The 14977-nt window shown below is 51.7% G+C and overlaps 6 protein-coding genes and 1 non-coding gene across 7 annotated transcripts; 3 read left to right on the forward strand and 4 right to left on the reverse strand.

Annotated features, from left to right (window-relative positions):
* Positions 1-892: 892 nt before the first annotated feature.
* Positions 893-1162, forward strand: SCP_1100640 (hypothetical protein; the record flags this gene model as incomplete). Its single annotated transcript, XM_027762501.1, has 2 exons — positions 893-952; positions 1013-1162. 2 exons carry the CDS (start codon positions 893-895, stop codon positions 1160-1162), a joined length of 210 nt encoding a protein of 69 aa, XP_027618302.1.
* A 1637-nt stretch (positions 1163-2799) lies between these two features.
* Positions 2800-5321, reverse strand: SCP_1100650 (predicted protein; the record flags this gene model as incomplete). The annotated part of the gene is made up of 5 exons (XM_027762502.1): positions 2800-3414; positions 3485-3654; positions 3712-3891; positions 3944-4919; positions 4989-5321. The coding sequence occupies 5 exons, from the start codon at positions 5319-5321 to the stop codon at positions 2800-2802; spliced, it is 2274 nt and encodes a 757-aa protein (XP_027618303.1).
* A 1520-nt stretch (positions 5322-6841) lies between these two features.
* On the reverse strand, positions 6842-7806 carry SCP_1100660 (hypothetical protein; the record flags this gene model as incomplete). Its single annotated transcript, XM_027762503.1, has 5 exons — positions 6842-7155; positions 7212-7273; positions 7331-7608; positions 7662-7707; positions 7763-7806. The coding sequence occupies 5 exons, from the start codon at positions 7804-7806 to the stop codon at positions 6842-6844; spliced, it is 744 nt and encodes a 247-aa protein (XP_027618304.1).
* Positions 7807-7903: 97 nt separating this feature from the next.
* Positions 7904-8893, reverse strand: SCP_1100670 (hypothetical protein; the record flags this gene model as incomplete). Its single annotated transcript, XM_027762504.1, has 7 exons — positions 7904-8002; positions 8066-8222; positions 8279-8338; positions 8388-8411; positions 8465-8548; positions 8608-8697; positions 8754-8893. The coding sequence occupies 7 exons, from the start codon at positions 8891-8893 to the stop codon at positions 7904-7906; spliced, it is 654 nt and encodes a 217-aa protein (XP_027618305.1).
* Positions 8894-9437: 544 nt separating this feature from the next.
* SCP_1100680 (Phosphatidylinositol N-acetylglucosaminyltransferase gpi3 subunit) lies at positions 9438-11307 on the reverse strand (the record flags this gene model as incomplete). Its single annotated transcript, XM_027762505.1, has 10 exons — positions 9438-9485; positions 9538-9685; positions 9749-9929; positions 9991-10159; positions 10223-10329; positions 10384-10491; positions 10557-10672; positions 10728-11095; positions 11145-11235; positions 11288-11307. The coding sequence occupies 10 exons, from the start codon at positions 11305-11307 to the stop codon at positions 9438-9440; spliced, it is 1356 nt and encodes a 451-aa protein (XP_027618306.1).
* Positions 11308-12035: 728 nt separating this feature from the next.
* On the forward strand, positions 12036-12130 carry SCP_t1100690. The gene is made up of 2 exons: positions 12036-12073; positions 12095-12130. It is a non-coding gene; the product is annotated as a tRNA-Val (tRNA).
* A 312-nt stretch (positions 12131-12442) lies between these two features.
* On the forward strand, positions 12443-14238 carry SCP_1100700 (Oxysterol-binding protein-like protein; the record flags this gene model as incomplete). The annotated part of the gene is made up of 5 exons (XM_027762506.1): positions 12443-12597; positions 12650-12736; positions 12785-12863; positions 12912-14080; positions 14130-14238. 5 exons carry the CDS (start codon positions 12443-12445, stop codon positions 14236-14238), a joined length of 1599 nt encoding a protein of 532 aa, XP_027618307.1.
* Between the last annotated feature and the right edge of the window lie 739 nt (positions 14239-14977).

A 14977-nucleotide genomic window follows, 5' to 3' on the forward strand; every position in this document is an offset into this window, starting at 1 on the left:
ATTTGAATTTTTTTTTGGCAGAACCCGATCTTAATCGCAGGTGTTGACTGATTCGTAGGATCGCATCTTCCAATACAGTAAATTGCTACTTAGGCCAAAGAAAGAAAGGCGAAGCTATTCCCATCTCCACGCTACTAGAGCTGATTAGTTCTTCCGACTTATACACAAAACGGCTTTCTCAGTATGCTTTGCAGATCAGACGTCAGGAGTGGGATACCAATAAAGATATCGCTGCTTCTGCTACATCAGGAAAACCCCACTTTTTCTTAAAAAGACACTTAAATAACTTAAATGGACTTATGGTCCTTATTTAAGGACATAAGGACAAAATGGACCTAAGGCATATTCCCTGAGTGTCTGAAATTCAACTTAGATGAACACTTATGGCCTTAAATAAGGGTTCTCAGACCCAAAAGTCTAAATAAGTCCATAAGAGAAAGTTGGGTTTTCCTGATGTACACCGCCAACTCTGTTTAGGCTGATTGTTCCATGGCTGAGTCTGCGAGATACCAGCAGTCAAAAGGTCTGGCAGCCAGGCTGCATCCCATCCGAAGGACACCTGATTGATGTTCAGCCTCTTGAGATGTCCCGCGGTCTGCTCCGAAACAGGAAGCTGGCCATGTCACCACCAGGTCCCTGCTTCGGGGGAGGTCATCTATGTCTCCCTCTGCCCCAAATAAAAAAACTAAGTAGCCTAATGATCTGTGTGATGTCCATAGTGGTAGTTCATGTCCTCAGAAAAGCTTGATTTGAGATGCTCAATGATCCACCCAAAGGGAGGCTTCACTTGAGCTCTGTTTCCTGAAGTCCTAAGCCAGTCACGCCGTGTTCGCTAAGCAAAGATGCCGAGGCGGAGTGGGAAAGTTGACGATACAGTGATGAAATTTTCATAATGCCTCCCACGTCTCTTCCTCCTTCACTTTCGACGTCCCCTCGCTTTCCTGTATCTGGGGTGGTTCTGTGTGCGTGTGTACCTTAAGGTGAGCCATCTGAACTAATCTGTTTCTTGCAGCCTGAAACCGGAGAGCTGTCTTACATCACGCGCAGGTCGTTCGAGTCCGAGCCTTCGCTGAGTGACGCGCTTGGAGGTGCGTTTGATTCTCACTCACAATATCAGTTTGCAGCGCGTTTCAACCTGAGCATCCTCGAGCTGTCGTGCTGAACGGAGGAGATGAGACTCTTGGCTATGTAAGACAGTCATCCACTTGTCTTCTGGGTATTGTGTTGACTTACAAATATGACCCTTAGATGTAACAGCTGCTCCAACTTGCATATCGAAGGATACCGACGAGTCCTTCGACGGACATGCAGTTCTGTACTATAAATAGAAATATATTTTATGAAAATTTGAATTTTGCATATGTTTTGATCACTGCCCGGAAATATCAATTACTGTAGCGGCAGATCTCCAAAGTCGATCGCCTGAACGAAGTGACCATCTCTCGGTTGTCTGCAATTCGGGATCCGCAGACAGCCTGGGGCCCCTCCGAGTGGTCAGCTCGGGGAGAGGTGGTGGTGTAAGCTCCCGGCCAGCTGGGACCTTGGGTAAGTCTTGTCTAATATGCGTATTCGGTCTGACGATCAGCTGGTGGGGATGTCCTCGTAGCATCCACCGGCCCTCCCCGGGATCCGGCTGATTTCATCTGATATTTGCCTTGTGCACGAATGGCCGTGTATGCTGTGGGTCTTCGAACAGTGTGCACCACCCGATGGCTTTCTCCCGAATTTTTGCATAGTTGTCTGGAAAGAGCACCGTCTAGAAATCTACCCCTTGGTTGTCAAACTCCCTGGAACCAAATTAGAGGAATTACAGCTGTACATCGCACTACAGTATTCGAAAATGTGGCCAATAAAACGTTTGCTGCGGATCTCTCTGCACCCTGTGCCAAGCTGAAGGCACTGTCTGGAAGTTCACCGCCTGAATGTCAATCTCGACATAACCTTCCTATCCCGTTTAGCCCACACGCTTCCCAAGATTGAAAAGCGTCACATCTGGCATAAGGCGAGAAACATCTCGCCCGGGTCGACGCACCTCTCCACCATTACGAATAACCTTTGCTGCCTGGATTATATTGCGTGCAGCGCCAGATGCTCATCAACCACACTCTAATTCTCCTCCAAATCCCACGGCATCTCCCTACCGAGCCATTCAGAAACATGGAACTGCCAGGTTACCGCGATCGGTGGGTCCGCGAAATCCATTGAAGGAATGGGGAGGGACTGGGTCAGACTCTATGACAGCTGTTGGATGCTTTGCAAGCGCTCGCCTTTGATTTTCTACTGATTTCTGTATCTCGTCGATCCGGACGTGCAGGCCAGCACCTCATCAGCCTTTCTTCTTGAATTCATCGGCGATATTTCGAAAAATTTCTAGGACATTGCAACGAAAGGGCTCTTCGAAGTGCCCGAGTGTACCACCAGCTGTGCTTGGAAGAGATCTAGAGGAGCTGGCGGTGCTTGTAACGTGAGCTATGATATTTACATCGTCGGGCTCATCTCGAGCAAGAATGATATTTCTCATTAGAACACCTAAAAACTCTGCTTGTATGCGTCCAGTGATACCCTAAATACAGGCCAGGATCAAGACGAGTTGGAGAATCCAACTCCATCCGGAAGCTAACACGTGGAAGCCCTTTCACGCAGGGAGCGCTCTACCACGGTCGCATCGCTTAGGATGGTGCTGCAGATGTACCGATCAAATGGACCAGTTAGTATAATCCCAATGCAGGGCGAAACGGGGTCATCTTCCCCCTGTGCACTGCATCCCGCGCAATAGGCAGTGCTGCATATATGCAGAGTCTATCGGGCCCCGATCCTGGCTCTCTTGGTCGGCCTGTCCATGTCGACGGTTCCCCGCGGTGCCGGCGCTTTCCGTTTGGCTGGAAGTTTTGCAGCCCGATGTGCAAATACTTTCGTCGCAGTGTACACCTTGATTTTATCGGAATTGACGCCGCTCACCCTGTCTTCCTCAGGCAATTCCTGCGTCTTCAGGAACTCTGTCCAGAACTCGTTCAGCGGCTGCGGGCTCTCCCATTTACCCTCAAACCGATGCTTCTCTGCTGTCGTTATAAACTTGTCCCACGGGAAATTGTAGTTCATGACTGTGTTGAGCCACACCGACAACGGCGCCCTGAACTGCGAGGGATCCACATATTGCCGTGTTGTCTTGTTCGTTTCCTTCCCCGATCCCGGATCCATCGAGACATACTCCTTCAATTTGCCCTGCTCTTGTTGGTTCTCCGCCTTTTCGTCCTCGAACATCTCGTGGATTACGCGCTCGATGTCGGGAATGTCGTGCGACAGCCAGTTCACGGCACAGAATACGACAACATACATCATTGATTCCATGTCGTCCTGGATTAATTGTGGCTTCATCACCTGAAGAAGACGCTGGGAGAGGAAGGGATCCGTGCCCTGTGTGCAGCACCGCAGTCAGCATTCAGGAATTGGACGGAAGCTCAAGGTGACTCCGAGCGATGCTCACCGCTGAAGGCATGAGGGTTGACTCTCCACGTTCGTTTACTGGGGCGGACAGCTCCCAATCGATGAGATACCCTCGACGGACAGCACTTCCAGGTTCCTTGACGAGGATGACATTGTCGATGCTAATGTCACGGTGCAAGGTTTTCGCCTTCTCATACGCGTCAATCATAGCTATGGGATACAGATAAGCTGTAAGTGATGCTGTACTGGTGGAAACATGCTGCTCACCTTGAAATACATCGTGTGTCGTGTGCAACAGTTCTTTCGTGCCTTTGAAACGACGGAGTGTATACCCGACCGTGCCCAGGATCATACGATAGTGGACGACTGTGCGCTCCTCAATATCTCGGCCGCCACGGCAGACCCACTCGGCGTTGAGGTATTTGTCCGTGAGACTCTCCTGTAATACTGGCGGGAAACTGTTCAATAACAGTGCAGAGCTTAAACGGAGGACACATACCTTTCATTGCCACCCTTTGGCTCCGTGTCATCTTCCCGGTGGGCAGCCGCGCGGGGACATAGCCATGGTACAATAACTTCGGAACATTGCGCACCCCCGCCTTGTGCAGCCGCTCGAGGATAGCGCCCTCGGGTTCTTCCACAAGCTTCGTCTCTATCCATGTGTCCTTCAGGAAGATGACCTTGCCATCGAGGACGCCCCAGAACCCACGCATCCCGCCGTTTTGCCAGGAGAAGCCCACAGAGGCAGGGCACGATACAATGCAGCGCGCGACCTGCCCGTCCTCTAGCACGATGCCGATCGCTGCTGTGCGCCCCGTCCCAGACAAATGGTGCTGTCCCATCGCTTTCCAGATGTCCTCCTCGTCATCGAGCTCCAGCTGGTCCCTGACGTGTTGTTCAATAGTATCGTAAAAGAGGTCCTCCTCGCTCTCTGTTGCCGGCTTCACCGTCGGATCGTACCCGCGCTCGGTGCTCGACGCGTGCGCGAACCGCCACAAAAACTCACAAAACACCTCCGGGCGCTCGCGCAAGTCGAACGCCTCGGACGCGATCGCTCCACCAATGTCGACTCGGAACAGGCGCGCAGATGATCCGTGGAGGGCGACAGTGAAGCAGAACTGCCGATACTGGCGCGAACATACGTTCGTCGCCCACAGCACGTGTCGCCCGAGTGCCAAGCGGGCTCGTTCACGCCCTGTATCCTCCGCCTGCTCACGCGTCAGCAAGAAGTTGTGGGTTGCGCGATCTGTGCCAGGAGGCGGGTCGCACAGGAAGTCGCCCCGTGCAGCATCATGGATATCGATGAACAGCTCCGCGTTGGAGTGGTAGTCCAGTTGTGATTCCTGTTCCGCTGCATCTCTAGTCCCGTCTGCGAGGAACACGATGGCGGGTGTAAAGGCGGGATAGTTCGCTCTGCGCGGCAAAGGGTCGACGTCGAAACCAGGGCACCGGCTGAAGTCCTTGATGGCCGCTCTCTGGGACAAGCGGCGTAACCTGGCGTCTCAGTATTGTGTGGCGACAAGAACAGGCGCTGTAGTACGCACCAGATTGGAGGCGACGTCCCCACTAAATACGTTGTCAAACGCTCCGCGGTGTGTCGGCATTCGTGCCGTGTGTTTCTGGGGCAGAAAATCGAGGAATTGCGCGAGTGGCATCGGCCCTAGCATGTACTTATCCGCCGCCGTTGCTATGGTCTCGTAGATATCCTTCTGGGCTTTTGACTCGGACTCGGACTCTGACTCTGACTCTGATTCGGGCGTGAACGCGGTGAGGGACGAGGAACGTGCACTGGCAGGCTCCGTATCGTGGGCCCAGTCGGAGTGCTGGGTCTGCGCGGAGAGGGTAGGGCTGGGAGGTTGGTTAATGAGAGTAGCCATGATGTGTTCAGGATTAGAAGTTATTAGTGTGCCCAGCTTTTCTATTTATGTGGGTGAAGTCGATGTGGTTCAAGTGTGGCGCGCCACTCGCAGCATTGTTCAATGTTCTATTTGTGTGGACGCGATCACGTGATGGTGTTTCTAGACTGAACAAAAGTCTGTCCTGGAGACATTGTTCAGTCTGTGTCGTCCTTGACACGGGGCAAGAATATTTCACAATTAAAAAGCCTGAGCGTGTCGCAAAGGCTAGGAGGACATACGATTTATGCGACAAGCATAACCGAATTCTGGTTCGAAACGACTCGGAGAAACCCATCGCCGCAGTTCAAGAGAACCCACAGACGTATACAGAACCGGGGAAGCACGAAATAAATCACATAGGTTGATGCTAGGTTATCCGCAACCGCGAGCGTCGCCAAGCAGATCACAAGCTGAGCAATACTGGCGAAATTATGTCTAGGTCTCGCGCACCAATCTTGGAAGAGGGGAAAACGCCGGTATGGGAAATGCAAGACGAGAAGACGAATGATGAGGCCAGAAAAGGTGCAAAAATCAGCAAAGAGACAGAAGACGACGGTAGGTTGGGCGGAGTGGCGCAAGAAGCGAAGACCGAGGAAGGTAACAGGATACAGAGTAGAGTTGTAAAGACATAGCTTATGAGACAAACGATAGATGGACGAAACACATCAACAGAGAGAACAGAGCTTGAGACATGGCAGACAGTACACGGAATACCGACCGCGTCGACCAAGTGCAAATGCTCTTGTAATAGCTTCAGAGATCGTGATGAATATGCGCACCGCAAAAAACGTGGGGGCAAGTGCATCGTCGAGAAGGCACATTGCCAGTGGCCATTCGCGCAGTAATGCTCTTGCCTGGTCGATGTGGGATTCGACATCAACGCAGTAGAACAGCATCCTCCGTTATCATCATAGAAGTCATCCTCCCAGGTCAAAGACGTGCGCCGATTCGGATGCCGTCCTGGAATACGTTTTGCGCTTGTTTCCCAGCTTGGCAAGGTTAAGATTGGGATGGGACTTTCAATGGTACTGGGAGGAGCGTGACAACCGGCTCTGCTGGGTAGTAAAGGTTCAAGTTGTAGGTAAGGAAGCTGTTACATCTCTCCGTGCAAGGCTGGCCCAGTGACAAGATTGGTATTTGCAGTGTTTGAAGATCTTGTAATTCTTTACATTCCCCAGGTCTCATGGTGAGCGGGCTCATGAAGTTCGCGATCGTTGTCTGCGGAAAATTCGCTGTCGCCCTCAGCGCGCTACATGCTTAGGGCTCAGCACTCATTCACGCCCAGGAAGAAGAGTACTCGATGTATTTCTGAAACCGCATTGTAGATGTAGAAGAAAGTGACATGCAACGTCACCTGCACAGTCTGTACTTCCTAATTGTACAACTACGAACGAGAGTGACTCGTGCTCGTGAAGCCAAGGCAGGCACATTCCATGCATCCTTTTGAATACAACCAAGACAATGAGTGACGTACTTACAGTTTGAACGCCAGCGCACCCCTACCGTTTCAACACAGATCTCTCGACTGCCCTGAATATAGCATACACCACGCACGCAAGCGTGAATCCCACTATGACACCAATGTCTCCGGTACCCGCGGCAGCAATCGGCCCCACATACCACGCCTGCGACATGCACGGGACAATCATCCCGAACGCGCACAAGAACGCCAGCAGAGCCGCAATACCGAGCGGAAGTTCACCGGGACGGTCCCACTTTTCGGTGTCGTACAGGGAAAAGTTATTCTTGCGAAACACGAAGTGTTCGACCAGGATGATGGCAGCGTAAACTGTACTCCAGTAGCCGATGACGTCTGAGGTGTGATTATTATTTTGCCTCCACGCTGAGGTGCATCTGAATCATACATACCAAGGATATCCGCGAATGTCTCGTAGAAATGGACTGCCCCCACGATTGCTACTGGAATCAGACTGGAGAAACAACCACATAATGAGTATTCCCCATAGCAAATCATGTCCACCACTCACATGGCTTCCGAAATGACAATGAAGACATATCTCGGCACCTTCGCAAAGTAGTGACTGATGGCCATGAAACTCGAAGCAAACGTGTACATCGTCGGGGCACATGCGCTCGGAATAGAGAGCGCGACGACCACGGTGAGGAACTTGCCGAAGCCTCCAGAGGGTGCCAGGATAGCGGCAACGAGGCCGCCGACGTTGTTGCCGTTGTCGAATCCAGATGTCCAAGGGGAGTACAAGGTGGCCGACGCTGCGAACGCTGCACCAAGGATGTGGCCAATGATCTGTACGAGAAGTGCATAAGAACAGAAGTGTCGTTGAACACACCTAGACGTACGCTTGCAAGGAAAAACCCGGTGTAGGTGTAGAAGAATATTCTAACACTGTAGCGGTTCTGCATAAACCAGCAACGTGAGATGGATGTGAATGAATGGTTACCTGGAAGCCTTCGCTGAATGATACACGCCATAATCGGGCGTCATCGTGCACCAGCTAATAACACTCGATGCGATTGTGCCAGCAAAAGAGAGTAGCATGGACGCAGACACCGGCCCAGGCGCAGGGGCGTTCACCAGGTGTTTACCCCCTACACTGAGCATCACAATGAACACGATGGCGTTCGGGATCCACGCCAGCATCTCGTAGTAGTGGATCACCCGGTATCCGCAGAACGTAACCCTTCGAACAGTAATAACTTAGACTTTCAAAATAAATGTAATGACGTCATAGATCCAAACTCACTGCAAGAGATATAAGGCCTACGATCACGATCCCGAGGGTATCGTCGAGGTGATGCGAGACAGCAGCTAGGGTCTGGCCCCCAATGATACAGTTTAAGATGAGGAAACCTTGCATGGAGAACACGTTCAAGGCACTCGGGAGTATCGCAGGATAATACCTAAGACAGTCGGCATTTGCACAGGCATACGCAAGCTGAACTGGCAATCCACGCACCCCCAAGAGAACCGTGCCTGCACCATCGAGCGCAGGCCGAGCTTGGGGCCAAATACCGCACTACAAGTCAAAGTTCACTGGCGCTGACATGGAATAGTGGGGCACTTACAAATATGCGGGGATAGCACATGTGCTGGAGTACAAAACTCTCAGGAAGAGCAGCCTCGAAGAGTTCTTGTGACATACATTATATCAACAATGAGCAGGACCACGATCGACTCCCGAAGCCCAAGGCCGTAGAAAGCAGGTCCTGCCGACCCCGTGCCGAAGCTAATGATGCATGCTCAGAGGGGTGACATCGATTCGCAAAGTAAGAAGTAGACATGTACGAGAGGATGTTGATGTTCGCTGAGAACCAGACGAAGAACATCTGGTACAGTCTGGTATCCGATCGTTCCGCAGAAGGTATGGGATCGATTCTCGAGAAGGAGAAGAGCTCAGACGCACTGTGCAGGCTTGCGTGGCGAGGACATACCCATTGGTCTCGATTCCCCAACGCGTCAAGACATAAGATACCTTTTTCAGGAATTTCTGCGCCGTAGAGTCCGCAGAGACATCGTCGCCAAAATCAGGGTCGCAAACGGGACGCTTCTCGTCGTCCAACAGAGACACCATCAGAGGACAAGACGCGAAGAAGATTGAAAGGCCAGGATAGAAGGTATATATACCGACTTTGATGCTTAGTCACGTGGAGCTGAGAGAATGTATGCACTGCGGCACGAAGGTCCCAGCGATACGTAAAACGATAGTACAGTGCGCTTGCCATATATCTTCCGTTGATAAAGGAGAAAGAAATTCGAGAGAGCTAGACTGAAGAGACGTGCGTGGGTGAATGAAAACAGAGTTCTGATTGGACCGGATCTTCGCCAGGTCTCCAGACCCCAAATCTCGCTTGTGCATAAGTAGAGAGAGTGGGATGCGGGTCGGGTAGACGAGAACCTAGGATCTCGTGGTCGGTAAACGGAAGACCCGAGGAATTCATCAGATTCTGTCAACTCACTGGTGGGACGAGACGCTAGCAATGAACGGAGAGCGAAGTGTGAGTGCATGAGGGAGCACGATCCGATACGAAAAGGCTTGTTGCATGCTTCTTTTAAATGATGAGCTAATTGCCAGGTGCCTGAGAACTCCCGGCGTTAGCACCTAGTTCCTGACTTCTCTAGCTGTCTGGTTCTTGGGCGATTTGCCTTTCGTAGTCTCGCGCCAGCTGCAATGTATAAGTTGTTACAAAACAATTGAGTAAAATACAGAGACCATACCTTTGTGAATCTGCTCTGATTCCAGTGCATCTGCACCTTGTCGATATCCTTCTCAGGCAGCAACCACTCGAGTATCATGAAGAATAGGCAGTCAACCACCAGGATGATCGCGAAAATGGGACCCGCGAACCGCCCAAGGTCCAACGTCCTACGATATTGACGTTATGAATGACAAGAAACTTGCAATTTACAGTCAAGATGTGGGACACACCGCCGCATCCGAGTCCAAAAGTCTCGAGGAGGTGATCTTAACACCGTATCGTAAACCCTCTCCGTACGTTCAGCAATTTGAGCCCAGTCGTAGAACCCCTTGATGCGCTCGTGTGCTCGCTGGGGGTCGTGCTCTCCCGCCGATACCAGCTTGATCGCCTCCGACATCGCGCGTACGACATCTGCATATAATAAATGAACAATTGGAAATCTGGTTGAAGGGATGGGTTTCAGAGTGCTAACCATCTTCGTCGGGATTGGCGAACGATATCATGTCTTCTGGTAGGATTTCCGGGACTCCCCCGACACGGGTCGAGACCACGTACAGTCCAGCACAGGCCGCCTCGAGAATGGCGATTCCAAATGACTCGGTGAGTGATGTGTTCATGAATATGGATCCACGCACAAGCACCTAGTAACAAATCCAAACCAATTTCTTGACGTTCTGAAACGGGTTGGGCAGATCAAAACTTACATCGCGGACGTCACTGTGTCGAACAGGTCCGAGCATCTCGATTCTATCTTGTAGCATGTGTTTTTCTCTCATCTGCAGGAGATCAATCAGTTTGGGACCATCTCCGCCTGTACAATCTCATATCAGCTTTAGTTCAGAGCCGATTTGCATTAATAACCTACCGATAATAAACTTGACGTTCGGGAATAACTCGCAAATACGAGGAGCGGTTGCTACTAGCAAATCAATGCCCTTCCGATAAGCTAGACGGGAGACCACTACTATAGTAACTGAAAGGGCGCATTGTAACAAGTCAGTTTCGAAACCAGCGCGTACAGAATCAAGGCATTCATACCCGCATCTGAGGGCTTTACATAGGAGGAGGGCCTGAACTGGTTGGCCACTATGGCGTTCGGTATAACATATACATCATGCGGACGAAGCCTCGCTCGCAGCACCGTGTTCTCGCGCCTGTTCGATACTTAGATACGCATGTGAAAAACTGACTGAGGATAGAGGGCCATACCCTGTGTGCGACACGCAAATGGCCGCGTCGACATTCCGAAGTGCAGCCTCCAGCAGCTTATTGGTCAGTATGCTAGCTGCGTCGTCGAAGCCAAAAAGACTGTGGTCGGTGAACACGGTGCGCACTCCCATCAAGTGTGCATGCAAGATTCCCTCATGGGCGAAGGAGGATAGACTAGCGTGGGCATGAATCAGCCTGACGTCCTCGCGCAACACGATAGTCCGTAAGTAAGGAAGAAAGGTAAAAAAATTTGGCAGAGTGGCAGATGAGGCGATTGTCGGGAAGGGCACGTAGTACACCTTCAGAGATGGCAGGAGCCATCTAACGCCAACACGGTCTGGAGGATGGCTGTGAGTTATAACGACTACCTGTAGAAATATGGCTCAAATTGTCACGGTGTAAAGAGCACGCGCGCACCTTGTGTCCTCGGTGTATGAGGTTGGCACTAAGCATGTAGATGTGGTTCTCCACTCCGCCAACATTCGGGTGGAAAAAATCGCAGACCATTCTGGTCAGGCCCATCAGAACAAAATTGAAAGGAAGTGCCAACGGTGAGTTACGCTATATTCGTTACGTCCATCACTTAGACAGTACAGTGACTTTGGCCAGCAAAGCACAGACATAAGATAGACCCATTCCGACAATTACGACCACACCTGTCACGCGTGACAAATCACGTGCTTCCCGCTGAAATGCAAGAGCGTGACAGGCAGGCGCCGGTCAACTGCCTCCAAAATGGGTGAGACTCACTGGATGCAATTTCCAATAAGTTGGGTGGATTATGCAGAAGTTATTTGAAAGATAGAGTGAATAAGTTTAGTGTAAGTTGTACTGCTTAGAAGAGACTTATCTGAAAGTTATCCTAAAAATGGAAAACTTATTATGAAGTTATTTCTACTTTGAGATAGGTTTCAAATAACTTTGAGATAAGTCTCTTGTGAGCAGTGCCACTTACACTAAATTTATTCACTCTATCTTTCAAATAACATTTGCATACTCCCGCCAACTTATTGGAAATTGTATCCAGTGGACTGCGCTGAAGATCGTCAATAATCAGTTTGACCAGCCTCAACTTAAAAAATCTGTTTCCCGGGGATTGTTTGGAACTAAGTTTACATGGAATCTCAGGAAACATATTTTTTCTAAGTGGCCTCCTTTCCGAGGAATATAACATTTGGTACTGTTCTCCAGCCAGGCGTGACAAAATGAATCACGTGACATAGTCATAACTGGAGTCTATCTTAGATAAACCAGTATTTACATGCTTCGAAACCCATAAAAGGTTCCTCAAAGGATCAATCCTTTGAGGGTTCAATGGTGTAGTTGGTTATCACGTCTGTCTCACATTTGTCCACGGTTGGGTGGTCCACAGGAGGTCTCCGGTTCGAACCCGGGTTGAACCAAATTTTTGCTCCTTTCTGAGGACCAGCTAAGGTGGCTATGTTGCTGCTGCGGCGTCGGATTGAACGTTGAACGTTGAACGTTGATGCTTGCTTCATTCCTTCCGTTTCGACGCGAGTGCTTCGTGCTTGTATTGTTTGTTGGCAGTGTTGTTAACGATAGTGGCGAATAGTATCGTGAGTATAACGCACGAGGCCTTGGTGTGCGCTTTTCGACTTCACCAGCTGGTTTACGCTGAACTCATTCCTCTTGCAAGCCTGCCCTCTACATTCAGTTATTTTCTTTACCCCCATTACAATTCCTTCAAGGTTGCCATGGCCGACCACGACGACAATGTAATTCCTCAGGACGAAGATGTGTCCACCCAACCCATCGCAGTTCCGGATTCCGCTGATGGGGAGAGCGGCAAGCTCAAGATGATCCTGCAGCTCTTGAAGAAATGCTTAGGCGTCAAGGATATTGCTGCCATGTACGTGATCCATCTCTGTTTTGTGGTGTGGATGCTAATTGAAGACTGTCAGGCGGTTGTCGCTTCCAGCATCACTGCTGGAGCCCATCCCGAATCTGGAGTACTGGCACTACTTGGACAGGCCGGATCTGTTCGCTGCGTAGGTCTATCCGACTCGCCTGTCATCATCGATTTGACCGTAGCGCAGTATTAACGACTCAGATGATCCCTTCGAGCGTATGCTCGCCGTGCTACGCTTCGCGTTCTCTAAAGATATCAAGTTCATCGTGAGTGCCCTCGTTGGCCCCGCATAGCTGTGCTCATCCCCTTCGAAGCGCGGAAGGGTCGTCAAGCCATACAACTCGGTGCTCGGCGAGCACTTCCGCTCGCACTGGGACGTTATACCTGTAGCCTATTCCTCGGATCCCTTGCAGCCGCCCATCCAGCACCTATATCTTACCCCCGCGGCGGCGGAATCCAGCTACTCCACCATAGCGCCGACGCCCAAGTCAGAGACGGCGAGCATCCGGAGCGGGAAGAGCGGGAAAAGCGGGATGAGCACATTGAGCGGGCTGAGCGCGCTCACGTCGACGTCGCGGGGATATTCGACGCCGGGAAAGAGCACGCCGGGGACGTCGCCGTCGATTGGGGAGACGGATATTGACGCGGCGATGTCCAACCTCGACCTCGTCGACAGCAGCGCGTCGAGCCGCACAGACCTGATCGAGGCGGGGGAGGCGCCCGCAGAGGCGGAGCACGAGCGCGTGCGCGTCGTGTTCCTCACGGAGCAGGTGTCGCACCATCCGCCCGTGTCTGCGTTTGTCGCACGGTGTCCGAGCCGCCACATCGAGCTGCGCGGGGTCGACCAGATCTCAGCCAAGGTCTCGGGCACGGCGCTGCGGATCATACCGGGCTCGCTCAACAAGGGCCTCTTCGTCAAGCTCACCGGCGGCGCGGACGCGGGGGAGACGTACCACATCACGCATCCCGTGGGGGCTGTGAACGGCATGCTGCGGGGCAGCTTCTACGTCACGATGGGCGAGGCTACGATCATTACCTGCAGCGGCGGCGCGGAGGGCAAGAAGCTGCGCGCGATCATAGAGTACAAGGAGGAGTCGTGGCTCGGCCGCGCGCACTTTCTCGTCGAGGGTGTCGTGCACGAGTACTCCCCCGGCGAGACGCAGCATCTCGAGTGGACGCGCGTCAAGCATGTCCCGCAATCATGCGTGGTCGCGACGTTCGACGGCTCGTGGAAGCACCTCATCCGCTGGAGACGCGTCGACTCCACAGAGAACGCGACACTAATTGACCTATCGACACTCCATGCTATTCCCATGTCGGTTCGCCCACTGGAGAAGCAACATCCAAGAGAGAGCCGGAAGCTCTGGGAGAACGTCACCAGCGGTTTGCTCAAGAAGGAGTACTCGGAGGCGACGAAGCACAAACTCTTCATCGAGCAGAGGCAGAGGGACGAGGCTGCCGAGCGCAAGCGAAGGGGTGCCAAGTGAGTGCTGCATTCTTCGTTGCGACTGACGAGACTGACGAGACTGTAGGTTCATCCCTCAGTACTTTGAGAGCGACATAGATTCTGGATACCCGACCCTCACCGCCGAAGGACAGAAGGCGGTTGAAGAGGAATTGGAGGAAGAAGAAGGGGCCTGACGTCTCTTCTTTGTTAGAGGATACCCTTCAAGTCACTGCTCACGGTGGACTATGTCTGAAGCTTCACGATCTAATGGCCCTGCCTTGTATCATCATTATTTAGTCCCCTTTTCTAATCTTCTGCTGTACATCTCCATTTCGCCCATGGACGATAGAGGGACCGGGGCCGTTATTGATCTTGAGGAGGCCACTGCTTTCTAGTTCATAGACGTAGTGTACACACGTTGCGCACCCTGAACGTCACGATGGAAGAAGCTCGATACACTGATGTTCCTAGCAATCTTGACGACTCGAGTGACAACACATCCGAAGCCGAAGTAGCAAGAATGTCGAAGCTCGAGGCCTTGAGGCTTAAGGCACAGTCGACCCACCAGAGGCCGTTTGAGAGACCGCGACGGCCACATCTAACATTTGGCCGGAATCGTTGTTATTATTGTACAAAGCAATGGAACAGAGAATTAAACAGTCTGGGGAAAACCTTGGATTGATGATAGAAGGTGAGGGATGAAGACGACGATGGTATCGCGTGCAGTGGACTCGGGAGCGGTGGGCGAATGCTCGGGAACGAGGGCAAGGCGGGAGAGTAGGTGGGGTGTCGCGGCAGAGTAAAACAGGTGGTAGACGGTGATAACACAAGGGAAAAGAGAGGATAGAGAACAATAAACATCGATGCGAGGGTATGCAAGAGATGCGTTTTCGGGCACAATGGCATCCGCGGAATTCTATGCTATAGACTGTC

Source organism: Sparassis crispa, assembly GCF_003851025.1.
Source record: "Sparassis crispa DNA, contig_000011F, whole genome shotgun sequence".
Lineage (NCBI taxonomy): Eukaryota > Fungi > Basidiomycota > Agaricomycetes > Polyporales > Sparassidaceae > Sparassis > Sparassis crispa.